The sequence below is a fragment of the Osmia lignaria genome, chromosome 3, assembly GCF_051020975.1.
Source record: "Osmia lignaria lignaria isolate PbOS001 chromosome 3, iyOsmLign1, whole genome shotgun sequence".
In the NCBI taxonomy this organism is placed as follows: domain Eukaryota; kingdom Metazoa; phylum Arthropoda; class Insecta; order Hymenoptera; family Megachilidae; genus Osmia; species Osmia lignaria.
Genome location: NC_135034.1, coordinates 12,427,021 through 12,440,407, shown reverse-complemented (window position 1 = coordinate 12,440,407; position 13,387 = coordinate 12,427,021). Strand labels below are relative to the sequence as shown.

The 13,387-nt window shown below is 46.8% G+C and overlaps 2 protein-coding genes across 9 annotated transcripts in view; one reads left to right on the top strand and one right to left on the bottom strand.

Moving 5' to 3' along the window:
• The window catches only part of BicC (protein bicaudal C), a 13,161-nt gene extending 2,118 nt beyond the window's left edge, over positions 1 to 11,043 (top strand). Inside the window, exons 1-13 of one of the 8 annotated variants that reach the window (XM_034338541.2) lie at positions 296 to 992; positions 1,077 to 1,146; positions 3,920 to 3,999; positions 5,449 to 5,664; positions 5,732 to 5,971; positions 6,056 to 6,274; positions 6,524 to 6,824; positions 6,897 to 7,277; positions 7,358 to 7,459; positions 7,545 to 7,792; positions 7,850 to 8,081; positions 8,200 to 8,319; positions 8,422 to 11,043. In XM_034338541.2, the coding sequence (XP_034194432.1) occupies positions 987 to 992; positions 1,077 to 1,146; positions 3,920 to 3,999; positions 5,449 to 5,664; positions 5,732 to 5,971; positions 6,056 to 6,274; positions 6,524 to 6,824; positions 6,897 to 7,277; positions 7,358 to 7,459; positions 7,545 to 7,792; positions 7,850 to 8,081; positions 8,200 to 8,319; positions 8,422 to 8,543 (2,337 nt within the window). In that variant the 5' untranslated portion in view covers positions 296 to 986 and the 3' untranslated portion in view covers positions 8,544 to 11,043. Of the gene's footprint in view, positions 1 to 295; positions 996 to 1,076; positions 1,147 to 1,189; positions 3,775 to 3,919; positions 4,000 to 5,448; positions 5,665 to 5,731; positions 5,972 to 6,055; positions 6,275 to 6,523; positions 6,825 to 6,896; positions 7,278 to 7,357; positions 7,460 to 7,544; positions 7,793 to 7,849; positions 8,082 to 8,199; positions 8,320 to 8,421 lie in introns of those variants that run through there. The other 7 variants (XM_034338540.2, XM_034338536.2, XM_034338535.2 and 4 more) reach the window with 7 other exon arrangements.
• On the bottom strand, positions 8,820 to 13,387 carry Pex2 (peroxisomal biogenesis factor 2). Its single transcript, XM_034338581.2, has one exon. The coding sequence runs from the start codon at positions 12,251 to 12,253 to the stop codon at positions 11,384 to 11,386; it is 870 nt and encodes a 289-aa protein (XP_034194472.2). The 5' UTR covers positions 12,254 to 13,387; the 3' UTR covers positions 8,820 to 11,383.

Sequence of the window (13,387 nt, the reverse complement as noted above, 5' to 3'; positions counted from 1 at the left end):
TCCGTAGTAGTTGTCGTAAAAGCCGAATTGACCTGTGCTCGAACGGGCATTTAGGATGGTCCCCAGGTAGCCTCGTACGATCTTCGAGCAGCTGTGCAACGCGCAAAGTAACTACCTGTTTCTCGGAGCGCGGCGTTTAAACGGTGCATCATCGCAGTGCATCGCGATTATTCGCGTCGCGTCTGACCGTTTCTCGGTCGAGTCGAACCGAGCCGAGCCGAGCCGAGCCGAGCCGTGCCATGCCATGCCATACCGTAGTTTCGATGGAGGGAGAAGGGAGGAAGGCGTAGAAACGGAGACGGATAGAGTGGTAACGGCAACGAGTGGGAGGCGGTTCACCGAGCCGTCCCGTTACATTAGGTATCTGCTGTTAGTCAGTCAGTCGTGGCAGCGATTTCGAGGCGGTAAAACGAGAGACTACGCGTGTCGTTCGAAAACACCGTCCTTTCGAGGAGACCGCCGCCGCGCCGCGCCGGTGTCACGGTGAAAGCCGGTTCGAGTCTTTTACACCCCGTTACACCTCGCGGATACGAGGCCGAAGACGGTGAACAAGAAGCAGTGCGGCGAAAAGTGTCCGCGAACGTTGACTCTGTCGGCCGGCCGGCAGTCGATCCAAAGAACGAGCCGAGTCCCCGATCGACTTTGCTTTCTTGGATCGTGGATCGATCCGGCTGAAATTTCGCGATCAAGTGAACGGATAACATAGTTGTTCCAGTGAAAGTACGCGTTATCCGGAGGAGTTTCCGTCGCCGCCTCCTCTCGTTCGAGATTATTTTCGCGCCGCGCCGGTTTCAACGCTTCCTCCTCGTGTCGCCAATCGAGATCACGATGTCTCTCCTCTGAACGTTTGCGAAAAGAAGAAAAATAAGTGGCGAAATCCTTTTCTCTACGCTCGCTCAGCATTTTTTTCTCCGTATCTGTTTGTCGACGTTTCGTCAAAGATTTGGCAGACCCGCAACCGGTCGAGATACCATCTGTCGACAACGATGACCGTGGTAATGGCTGGCAATTTTTTAAACGAACGCACGCGACCAAGTTTCTCTTTGCTAAAGTTCAACGAGATTAATTTGTTCCAGGTTATGGAGGAAACAAACACCTACGTTACGTGGCCGTCCCGACTGAAGATCGGAGCAAAGTCGAAGAAAGGTAAGAACGCGTGCGATTTTCGAATTGTCAAAGAGATCGGGAATGGGAGAGACGCGTACCGGAGGTTCGACGACTTTTGGCGACCTTGGGTGACGGGGTCGAATGTATCGAGCGCACCGAATCGAATTGAATCGAATTGAATCGAATGGAATGGAACGGAACGGAACGGAATCTCGTTACATATGCACTGTAGGCGATTACGTCAGTAGCGGATCGGCCGCGTCGCGCCAGCTGACGCTTCGTGTATCGCGTATTTTCTCGCCACGTCTATTTGCGGCTGGTCGCTTTAAATCGCTTACCGCTCGAAATCGTCTATCGTGAATTTCTTCGATTCGTTCTATTCGTTGCTGAATCAACTGTTTCGCGTTTCGTTCCGATTCGGTTTGCCGACACGTCGCGTCTTATCGAGGTTCCACGCGCAACGACGATTCCTTTCCGAACGTAGGCTCGATAATTAGAGCGCACCTATTAATCGAAAGTGATTACGAAACGACTCGCATGCTTGCTCCGGTGCAACAGCGCGTGTCGACCAAGTAAAACGGCTGCGGCCGTAGCTCGGAAATTAGCTCCTTTCCTGGCTTATCTGTACAAAATCCTCTTTGCTGCTTGTTCCTGGCGCGTCTGGTTAATTCGCGATGAGATCGAGCGTCGAGTGGAAAGGTTTCGTGGAGCATCCGTTCGTTCGGTCGCTGCTTCGCCCGTTGGCCTTTCCTCGTGTTCGTTCGTCGTGGAAACTTTTCGGTGATTCATTCCTTCCTCGTGACCTGAACAGCTGTTGCGCGCCTCCTCCACTCACCTCCTCTCGCTTCTTCTCGCCTTTGCCTCCTTCGAGCTCTCTCAAGCAAGGAATCGTTTGTGCGTGACAAGCCGCGTAATCCGGTATAAATAGGTCCTCCAGAGTCCTACCTCCTACGGATTTCCTACCTTCCTTTGCGAATTCTCTACCTCGTTTCCCTCTCGATACTTTCCTTTCTACCTATCTCTTGCATTTTGCTCACGGGGCCATTCCCAATGACATTCGACGACCGAATTATTCCGCTCTCAACTGTCTGAAAGGTCGTTCGTCGTTCGTCGTTCGTCGTTCTTGACGCCGATTGTATTCGACTTTGTACATTTTTTCCGCTTTCCCGACGATCATCAAATTATGCAACTATGTTTTTACCAATGCAACGCGGCAATTGTTCTGTCGTGGCCGCGTCGAATGGAAGTATGTATTTATGTAGGTTTCTCGGCGCGCGCTTCGCTCTTGTTTCCTACTCGACCGATCACGGCCGTTTCGTTTCGTTTCGTTTCGTTTCGTTTCGTTTCGTTTCGTTTCGTCGGTCGCATCTCGAAAATTGCTCGTTCAACAAGGTAGTAACTATGGTCGAGAAATAACGGGAAACGTCCCAGATTCCTCGAGAAAGAGAGAGATTCCAGATTTCAGCGATAAACACGAAACGGTCGAGCCAAAGTCGACGAAGAAACTGTTGCTTTTTCCATTTCGAACAGAGGGGAAAATTTGGCGAAATTTCAACGTTGCGAAAGCTGTTTTGCGATACGTGCAAAGGCGACAGCGACAGCCTCTATCGCTTGCATAGAGATGATACGTTGGGCGTCGCGATAACTTGGCCATCGCGAAACATCGAGCTCGAAAGATCGCTCTTTGAATCCACGTTCTTTTCAAAAACAGTTGTCCGTTATCTTGTCAAACTCACGGATCCGTGTCTCTCTCGCTCTTCAAAGATTGCACGAGGATTCAATGTCAAAATAAATTTCACGAGTAGCAATCGTGAAAGACGATATTTGCGAGTATTGCGCAACCGAGAAATTATATCGTCAAAAAATGATTCCATACTTGTTTGACTCGATTTCTCGTTGTCTTCGCGATCGGATGGCGCGTTTCGTTCGCGTCGATGGGTAAAACCTCGATATCGATATCGATATCGATATCGATATCGGTAACGATCGCGATCGCATGGTTCGCGTTATCTCTATCGAAGAATAACGGAAAGAAAACGCAACGAAGAGATTCGCTAAACTCGTACTTGATCTATTTTTCGGTCAAAGATTTGATTCGATCGAGTTCTTTTCCCCGTTCAGTTCAACGTTGAGCAACTGAACCGTTTTCATTTTTACGCGAATTCGTTGAATATCGATCGTTTCAAGGCATCGTGATAATCCGAAAATTCAATCGCGATATCTCCTCGGCGATAAAACGCACGTTGAATTCGCGGAAGGAAGCAAGAATCGTGGTAACGCTCGCAAAATATTTACACGGCTGAGAGAGCCAGTCCAGCGTGTTCGTCGGCGAGGTACAACGAGTTGCCTTGCCTTACCTTACCTTACTTCACCTTACCTTGCTTCACCGCTTTCCTTCCTTCTTCGAGATCGATTACGAAATCTTTTCCAACATTCGATTTCCTGCTTTTTCGATCGTGTACGCTACGACTCGTAGCAGACCCGATTAATAGCTTTTGCTCTGCTTCCGCACTTCCGTTTCTCCGTTTTTGCACGCAATCATGAGATCAAGCGGTGTACGCGAACGGACGATTGATCGATCGGTCGTTAATTACGTTCCCGCGACGACGCGTCATCGTCCTCGACTTTGGAGCGTATCGTATCCAGGAAGAAAACACGCTCGAATGAGTAGGTTGCGCTTGAGGAATATTAAAAACCGCTTAGTAATCGGTGTCCCGCTCGTACAAGCTTCCCTCGATACTCGTTACTCCTACAAAGAATAACCTATGTATTGCTGCGTTGTTGCATAATTGCTGTGCTCGTTGTTTTACAGATCCGCATATAAAGGTCGCGGGTCGACCGGATGACGTGCGAGCTGCGAAGGAGAAGATAATGGAAATTTTGGACACGAGGGTAAGAGATCGCAATGTTCTTCTTTCTCTTTACATTCTTTTCTTTTCGTTCGATGAATCGAGAATCGTAATCGTTGGTGAAAAGAGAAAATAAAGGAAAAAAAAAAAATAAAAAAAAAATAAAAACGAATGTAGGAGAGAAGAAGAAAGATAAGGTAGTAAGGCGATGGAGCGAGTGGAGTGGCAAGCAGGCGATTTGCTGATTTTTACCGAAACGTTACGTCATTTCGCGAGCAGCAAGATTAGCGGTGACCTCGTCGATCGGCTTTCGACTTTCAGCGTACCGAATTGATCGACTCCGCGTGTCGTGCAAACATTTTGCTCTGCTCTTTATCGAAGATAATCCTTCGTTCGATAAATAGCCTGATGGTCGGTGCGCGTTAGTACGTCACGCGTTACGCGTGTGCCGTATACCAACGTTTTTAACGATATGCGGCCACGATCGATATCGCGGTATCGATTTTTCTTACCGCTCGTTTTTACCTTGCAAATTACGCGTGGTAATACGCGTTACGTAGCTCACGCGATGTTTCCGCTCGCTCGTGGCTCGTTTTTATCAAGAAACAACAATATCGTCAAGATTTCGAAGAGCGAGGAAGAAACGGGGTGCGCGACGCGACACCGCATAGCGAGAGGCTATGCTATTTATACGCGAACGTTGTCTCGCAAATTCTCAACCAAGAAAGCGAGACGTTCTGCGCTAACCAGTCCCGCTCGCGTTTGTCGATCGGCATTACGTTGAATAGCCACCGTACCGTTACCTCCAACGCGACGCAATCCTTGTCCTCTGTATATGCAAACTGCACCTTCCTCTACTTCTCATTTGCTCTCTTTACCGATTTCTATCTCGAAAAGAAAGCAATAGAAAATCGAATAAGAATCGCGTACTGGCTGGTTTGTCCAGACACTCTACCTGTCTCGTTGTTTCTCCATTACAACGACTCACCTGCTTCTGGTGTAAACCGCACACCACACACAGCACCGCGCGAGCATTCACTTTTTGCCACACGATTCTATTCGATTCGATTGGTGCGTGCGTAGAAATAGCGCGGCGATAGAGCGCAGCGGGTTGCATAGGCCGACAGGGCAGAAAGATATCGCGAATGGTGAGCGGCGAATGGCGAACGGCGAACGGCGAACGGCGAACGGAACTTTTACATAACACTCTCGATAGAGTTGATTCGACAACGGTCGTTGAGATCGTGCTCGTTGAACTCGATCGGTGGACGATGCGCGACTCGTGTACAACGCGCATACGTAAAACACGAGTGCAAAAGTCAATATGCCTCGGCGGAAAGTCTAACGGTTCCCTAACGTCGTCGTGGACGTTTTGTATTTTTCCATTTGTAACGTTGCGTCGCAACGTTATGAGCAAGTTATACTCTTTATCGAATATGTTTATCTTTTGCGTCGTCGTTACGCGCTTTCGCGCCGCTTTTTCTCGTTGCAGCAGAGCAATCGAGTAACCATGAAACTGGATGTAAGTTACACCGACCATTCGCACATCATCGGAAAGGGCGGTCTGACGATCAAACGAGTGATGGAGGAAACTGGATGTCACATTCATTTCCCGGACAGCAATCGTAGCAACCATCAAGAGAAGAGTAATCAGGTGTCGATCGCTGGAGAAATGGAGGGTGTCGAACGAGCCCGTGCTCGAGTCAGGGTAAGTTTCGAAGACGAAAGTCTTGTTTAAACGAGCCTGCAATGATTTTTCTTCTTTTCCTTTTCAGAATCTTACGCCTCTGATCTTCTCGTTTGAATTACCGATCATGGGCTCTTCGCAGACCGTGCCGGATTCCACTTCGCCGTACGTGGTTAAGATTCAAGAGAAATACAACGTCCAAGTGATGTTTCGCACCAGACCAAAACTGCACGCTACCTTGGTGGTGGTGAAAGGTTGCGAATGGGAAGTATCTCAGGTGAAAGAAGCGACCGTGTTGCTCATTCACTACATGTGCCAAAACCTAGCTGTAAGTTATCATTATAAATTTCCCATCTTTCGTGCTTTGCCGTGTGTCGCCCCTCGTGTAGTTCGATAGGTATGATTGTTTCAGAATCAAATACAAGTACAAATGACGATGGAGATTTCGCCGCAACATCACAGCATCGTTCTCGGGAAGCAAAGCAGTAATCTGAAGATGATCATGCAACGCACAGGCACTCAGATAATGTTCCCCGATGCCGGAGATCCAAACATTCCCAGCCTGAAGAAGAGCAACGTGACGATCACCGGTGGCATTCACAACGTCTATTTGGCTCGGCAACAATTAGTGGTAGGTCATGTTGTTCGAGCGATTATTTGTCTTTCTTATCGGGATCTGCGTACTGCTTATCTGCTCGTTTCTTCTTTTTCGATACACCGTCCCTCTTCCTCTCCCTGCCCCCACCGTCTTTGCTTCGCTTGATTTCGTTAATCATCACGCAACCTCGATAACGTCGTTTCGCGACGACACTTTTCTTGATATGTATATGTATACAACGACAACGACAACGGCAACGGCAACGATCGTTTCTCCATTCAGGGTTCGCTGCCTTTGGTTCTGATGTTTGATCTTCCCGAGGACTCGATGTCCTGCGTCGACACGGAAAACATTTCGCAGTTGATGCAGTCGTTGGACGTTTTTATAAACGTGAGGCACAAGCCGAAACAGAGCACGCTGTCGGTCATCATAAAAGGGATCGAACGAAACGCCAGTAATATTTACGAAGCGAGAAAACAGCTTTTGGGCTTGGACGAGCCCCGGGTACACGCGGAGATACCTGCCACTTACCATATTCCGAATGCAGGAAATGTCTTTCAGGGAAACACCAGCAACGGTACAGGTAAATCTTGTCCTTAAGTTTCCCTTTACGATTCCACGGAAGCTACACGATCGAAACGATACGTCTCGACAGGTACCAACAACAATCTGATGGGCAATCTATCGGAAAGCTTGTCAAACATCTTGACGATAAACACGCAGAATCCACCTTACTGCGTGTCGCCGATGTCTCATTCGCCGAATCCGCTGGGCTTGTCGCCTCACTGGGGCTTGTCAACGATACCCTCCATGTTCTCGCCGATTCCGCTTCATCATTCTTACCCATATCCGCATCTTAATCACCTGCTGACCACGCAGCACGTGTTGCACAACAACGGGATGCCTCCTCATTCCCACGGACTGACGAACCACGCTTTGACCAACATCGGCCAGCTTCACTCCAACGTGCCTACCGGCTTTCACAGTATTCCAGGACTGAACGGTAGTTCCTTGCCAGACAGCAAAGAAGGCAGTGGTAAGTTTCGTTTCGAACCAGTCTCTGCGATTTCTTCAGTTCGCGTTCGATCTTTTTTTCTTTTTTATTCTTCGTTGCAGCTTACTCGTCGTTGAGCAGCGTTTCTAGTTCTCTATCTAGTCCAGCAATCAGTCCTCGTAATGTATCTCCGGTCAATCCTATCGAGACTAGTCCTAATTTAGGTAAGAATCGTTAACTAACCGACGACGAATATAAATGTTATTGTTGTTGTTGTTGTTGTTGTTGTTGTTGCTGTTGGTTACACAGATTTATCGAGTATGCTGTCCGATCTGTCGGTCTCGGATCGACGCGCACCAGGTTGCGAAAAGAAATCCTTGGAAATGGCTGTGCAACAGAATTTCGCCCCGTTCGACTACGAGCAGAAGAAAATGTTGGCGGCGAAAGCGATTCAAAGGAAACCGAGCTTCAACGATTATCGCGTGCCCACGTCAGCTTGGTCCGGTTACGGGCTCAGCCAATCCATTCCTCCCATAAGCACGACCGACTTGAACAAAGTAAGTGTACCCACGCGTATCTCTCCTAGCAGAAGAACAGTTTTTCGTTGTTCGCAGGAGTTAACGGCCACTTCTCATCCGTCCGATCTGTGGAAAGAACCGACGACACCGGTCTACGGCAAGGAGGTCGAATTTGCTATCGGTTCCGGCAAAGATCGCGTTGGACAGATCGGTATAACCTCCAACTACATGGAACACACGCCTACTTCGCAACTGAACAGAATCACTTCTCATCGGTACGACGACTTGACCAGCATGCTCACCAGTGTCGGACTGGAGAAATATATACGTGAGTTAAATTCCTATCACGCCGTTGGTTCTTGCTTATCAGACAATGAATGTCGCTCCTTTGCTTCTGCTTGTTACTTCAATCGACCAATCCATGTTGCTTGTTTTTCGTTTGCCAGGCCTGTTCACGTCTCACGAAGTGGACATGGCTACGTTTCCCTCGCTAACGGATAAAGATCTCTGCGAAATCGGGATAAACGCTTGGGGTGCGAGACGTAAAATAATGCTGTTGATCGCTGGTACGTAGTACGCGCTTCGGCTAATTAATAATCAGGCTTTTTGTCAAACGTTTACACTTATCATCCTCGCGTAACGCGTCGTTCCGTTTTACTTTTTTATAGAAATGAACAAACGAACCAGTCCGTTTTGCGGGAGCGCGGCTCCCGGTGCAGAACGCAAGTCGTCCAACGCCACCATCACCTCCAGCACGATGGAAAAGTGTAATCTGGACAGCAAGTGGTAAAAACGAGGACAAAAAAAGGTGATATTCTTAGAGAACCGTTGAAAAGCAACGGACTCGAACAGGATTCTCGTGTTGTACTTAAAGCTCGTGCTGTCGCGGAATGTTTGCCCGGCAGATATTGGATTTCGAGACAGCGGAACACGAGAAAATCGAGATCGAATCGCGCGAGTTGCCTCGCCGATTCGACGCTAGAATCAAGGTATAATTAGTGTGTTAATTTACGATTCCAGGCACCAAAAGGATAACCCGACGATTCTTTTTTGTGAACGAGGACCGTTTGTATTCTTTTTTTTTTCTTCTTTTTTTTTAATTTTTTTTTTTTTTTTTCTTCACAGTCCTCGATCCACATGTTCGGAAGGTGCCTTAGATTAAGTAACTCGTTGTTAATTTTGTTTCGTTAACTTTTTCTTACGTTGCTAAATGGTCTTTCTATTTGTCGCGCGCGATACTCGACGAATCGATGATTCTCTGCATCGCTTTGCGCGTAGTATCGTTCGACTCGGTTGTGTGTCCTGTGTGCTTGTGTAACGGTGAAGAGGTTCGTGAATCGCGAACGATAGGCGTACGGTATATAAATTAATGAACGGATAACGGTTCGATTGGTAGAACGAAAGCTTAGCAGAAGCGACGCGACGCTTCGAAAACTCGATGTTCCGCGCGTTCAGCGGCCTTTCGCTTTAGCGAAGTTATAATATTTATCTCGACTAAGCTCGAAATTCGGTGGAACGCAAAGTGAAAGAAATGGGGGAGAATCGAGATGAAACTGGTTCTTTGCAGCTCCGTTTTCGAGTTTTACAAAATAACAAAGTATTTATTATTCATTCGCGAGGGACGCTGGACGCGCTTCGAGCTACGGATTATTATCGATTCCATTTCTTGGGTGCATCGTGATTTTCTTAGGTTTTCTTTTGTTTTCTCTGAATTTCTTTTTGTTTCTTTTATATCTAAGCACTCGATAGAATGGCGCGGTGAAGCATCGAGTGAGATATTTTTGTCGAATCAATAAGCTGCATGCGCGTGTTTTCTTGTTCCGTTTACGTAGTAGCAGTTTTACAGAGGTAAGGTAGTCGCTCGATATAAATTATTAACGTTTTAAACTTATTTTTTTTTCTTTCTTTTTTTTTCTTTCTCTCGCGAGCACGAATGAAACGGAAACGTTAGGCAATCGAGCGGAGATTTTGCTCTTGCAGTAATCGACAACGATGTAGATTAGAGCAAGTATCGTATCGAAACATTCGTTAATCGCGATTGAAGCGGTTCGTCGATTGACGCAGTCAGCAATGCAAATTGTTCTTATCGCTCGGTGTATGTGTGCTAATGAAAATCGCAACACCGTCTTGGCCAAAGCTACCGAGGATGCCTAACGAACAATTTTACCGCTAAAAGTTCTTGACTAAGTCTTTCGTGAAGTCTTTTTAAGCATAAATTATTCTCTCGTTTGATACAGCACGATCGACTCGTGCTCGATAGCGATCGGAATATTAGAAAAGAAAAAAGAGGTACTATATGTTATCTACTTGTGTGTACCTAACGATAAGTATACGTATGTGCGCGCGGCTGAATGTGTGTGGGATATATTACAAGACTGTGTCCGATCGTCCCTGTTCCTCGTGTTCGTGTTTCACGGCTAAATAATAATATAATCGTTTCTTTGATAGACGAATATACAACTAGTTAACTTCGAACTCGTCACTGTTCGTTGTTCGATCGTTGCGACGATCGGACCACGGACATATTTTCTATTTTGCTGTTGCCTTCGTAACGGAGAATTGTTGTTTTCGTTTTCGTTATCGTTTTCGTTTTCGTTTTCGTTTTCGTTTTCGTTTTCGCGATGGAACGTCGTACAAGCGTTCGATCGCAACGCTGATTCGTTATTCGCGGGATGAAGCTTGATCGATGGGCGCAAGATTTTTCTCTCGGAGCTCTTGCACGATCGATCAGAGCTCGATCTTTCTTTCGACGTAGAAAGAACAACGCGTATCTAAAGATGATAACGATGACAAACTATGTGATCCGATATAGCTTTCATTAATGGCTGTTACTGCGATTAACAAAGTTAGTATTATTAACGGGATCTTGGGTATCCATTTTTTCGAGCAATTAGATATTTGCTCGTTTTCCTCAAACAATTGAAAAAAGCCTTTGAATCGGATAAACAAAGTATTTAGCAGCGATGATTATCGATCTAGTCGCTGAAACACGCTCGCGCAGCGTGCCTATCAGCTAGTGGAAAAAGGCGAGAAATGAGAAATAAGACATTCCAGAACAGCGAGAAACGCGAACGAGTCAAAGGATTAAAAGCGAATACAAACGAGTTTTGAACGTTGTTTGTTTAAACTTGTTTCGTATCGATGTTGTAATTATTATTGCTAGACGATCGAAGGACGTGCCCGCCCATCGAGCAAGCGAAACAACATAACGAATAAATTAATCGACCAATGTATGTACATAATATAAAACAAAAAAAAACAAAAAAAAAAAAAACAAACAAACAAACAAAGGAGAACAAAAAAAAACCAAAAGATGTGTATCGCGTCGGGTGCACGAAAGGGAAAGCGTTTTATAACGATGCGGCATGATATTTTTATACGGTAATCTTTGGTTATTTCGATAAACAACGAACATATCTCGTAATTGATCTATTATCGTTTGTTTCGAAGGAAACGCCGAGTAAATAAAAGAAAAGTTAAAACCTTGTATCAAAGTGAATAAAGAAAATTTTTGTATTGCAATTTTTTAATAAAAAAAAAAAGATTAATACGTATGTGAATGATACACATCTAGTTTCTGATACAGACCAGAGAAATGTAAATACAATGATGAAGGATGGTTTTGGGTGGTTAACTCGTTGCCAGTTCGCCGGACGTTGTTGTGGAACTTGCTTGATACGTTTTCATGTCGCCGGTGTACAGTCGCGTGGCACACTCGGGACAGTGAAACTCGTTCATCGCGGCAAAGTGCGCTTTTAAACAATAGTAACAAAAGATGTGTTGGCAGCCAGCGTGCACCGGTAAAATCGGCGTGTCGCCGCAGTGAGCGCACTTGGTCGATTGATCCATGATGGGGAAAGAGCGTCGAACAGCGGCGCGTTTTCCGGATCGCGTTAAAAGCTTCTTGAACGCGTGCTTGATATAATGAAAATTAACCATGGGTAAGCCGGTGGTGAACAATTCCATTAAACCGTGCCAGAGCAGTTCCCTCGTCATATAAGAGTAGCCAATGTTTCTGGGTTTCTGAACGGTCGTCGAACTGTTCGCTATCCCCAACAGATACTCGACCAAGCGAGGTTGCCTTCCTCTATGTAGAAAGAGCAGCAAGTTGAGGAACTCGAGTAATCTTGCGACGTCCGTGATACGATCGAACGCGATCTTTAAATTTTCATTGACATCGGTGTTTGCGAGCTTATCTCTTACGTATGCCGGGACGATAGTTAAAATTAAATAGAGAACGGACTTTGTACGTGTGATGTTCCCGTAATGCAAATTCAACAGTTGTTGGCCAAAGGTCGAGTTTCCTCGTCGCAATGAAAAGTTCCATACGAAATAGCAGAGAAGAGCGTCGATTTCAGGCTGCCATCGATCAATCTTCTCGATCGGTTGGTACTTGGTAATCTCTTTCACTTGCTTCCTAAGCACTTTGTAGATTTCCTCGTCCAATTGAGCAGCGTCGATCTGATTGATTCGAGACACGTAGGTAGTAGTCGGTGACATTTCTCTCGATTCGATGAAACGCGAATTCAAGACGTGTCGCGTCGCAGCGTTGTAAACTCCGGAGCAACGTAACGCCGCGTCCGAACGTGGCGCGTCGCGCGACACGGAATGACGTCGTCGTAGCGTGTAGATCGGTCGAGGAAGCGATTATTTTCGTTGCGGCGCGATCACTTTTCGCGTGTAACCGCGCATTGGAAGGGCGAGTAAAGTGGGCGAACGGAACGAGTCGAGTCGAGTCGAGTCGAGTCGAGAAGAGTCGATTCGTCCGAGTCGGTGAGTTCTGGGGTTCGGTTTAGTTGGTTCAAAAGTCGTAAAGGATAAGGACGTCGCAGTAAACGTACGAGTCGTGTCGACGAACGTTGATCGGTATCGTTTTGGAACGCAAATTTGATATTCGGAAAGCTTTTGACGGGCGAAGAAGAACGAATAAGGAGAAACTGGAAAAGTGAGGTTAGGAAAAAGGAGAACGGCGGGGTTGTCGACGAAACGAAACGGTACGACGCGACACGAGCCAGCACGATTCCTCACGACTTGCCACGACTCGACGTCGGCTCCGTTCGGCTCGAACGAGACGTCCCCTAGTCCTAGTCGAAAAACGAAGGAGGCATCGCGACACACAAGTTCGATTACGAATCTCTGGTTACCCGCAGTGAAGGAATCGCAGTCGCGGGGCACGCGCGTACCACTGCCCTCTGTTAGCGTTCTCTTGGAAATCACGTGTGAAACGAAAGGGATTATAGTCGCGGACTGTGTTCTTTAGTACGGTTTTCGAGAGGAAAAAGCAGTGAACGATCGCTGCTAGTTGTCTGTCGCGAGACAGTTTTTGAGGTTAACTCGACGGACAGTTCGAAGCGAACGCGACTCGACTCGAGCCCGCGTCCTATCGCGTTTCTTCGGGCTCCATGTTGCCGCTGGTGGAATGACGTCATCGAGTGTTAGTGCTTCGAGAGTGAACTTCTTTCTTAACCGTTCTTTCAAAGTTACTCGATCATGTTTTCGTGATAAATTTTAAAGTCTTTTGGTGCGGAAGACGGTGAATCGATTGAACCAGCGGCGAGTCCTGCTCGCCGCTTACCACTGCCCTGCGCTATTACATTACCCATTCACTACTCGAGGTGAGTACTCGAAATTATG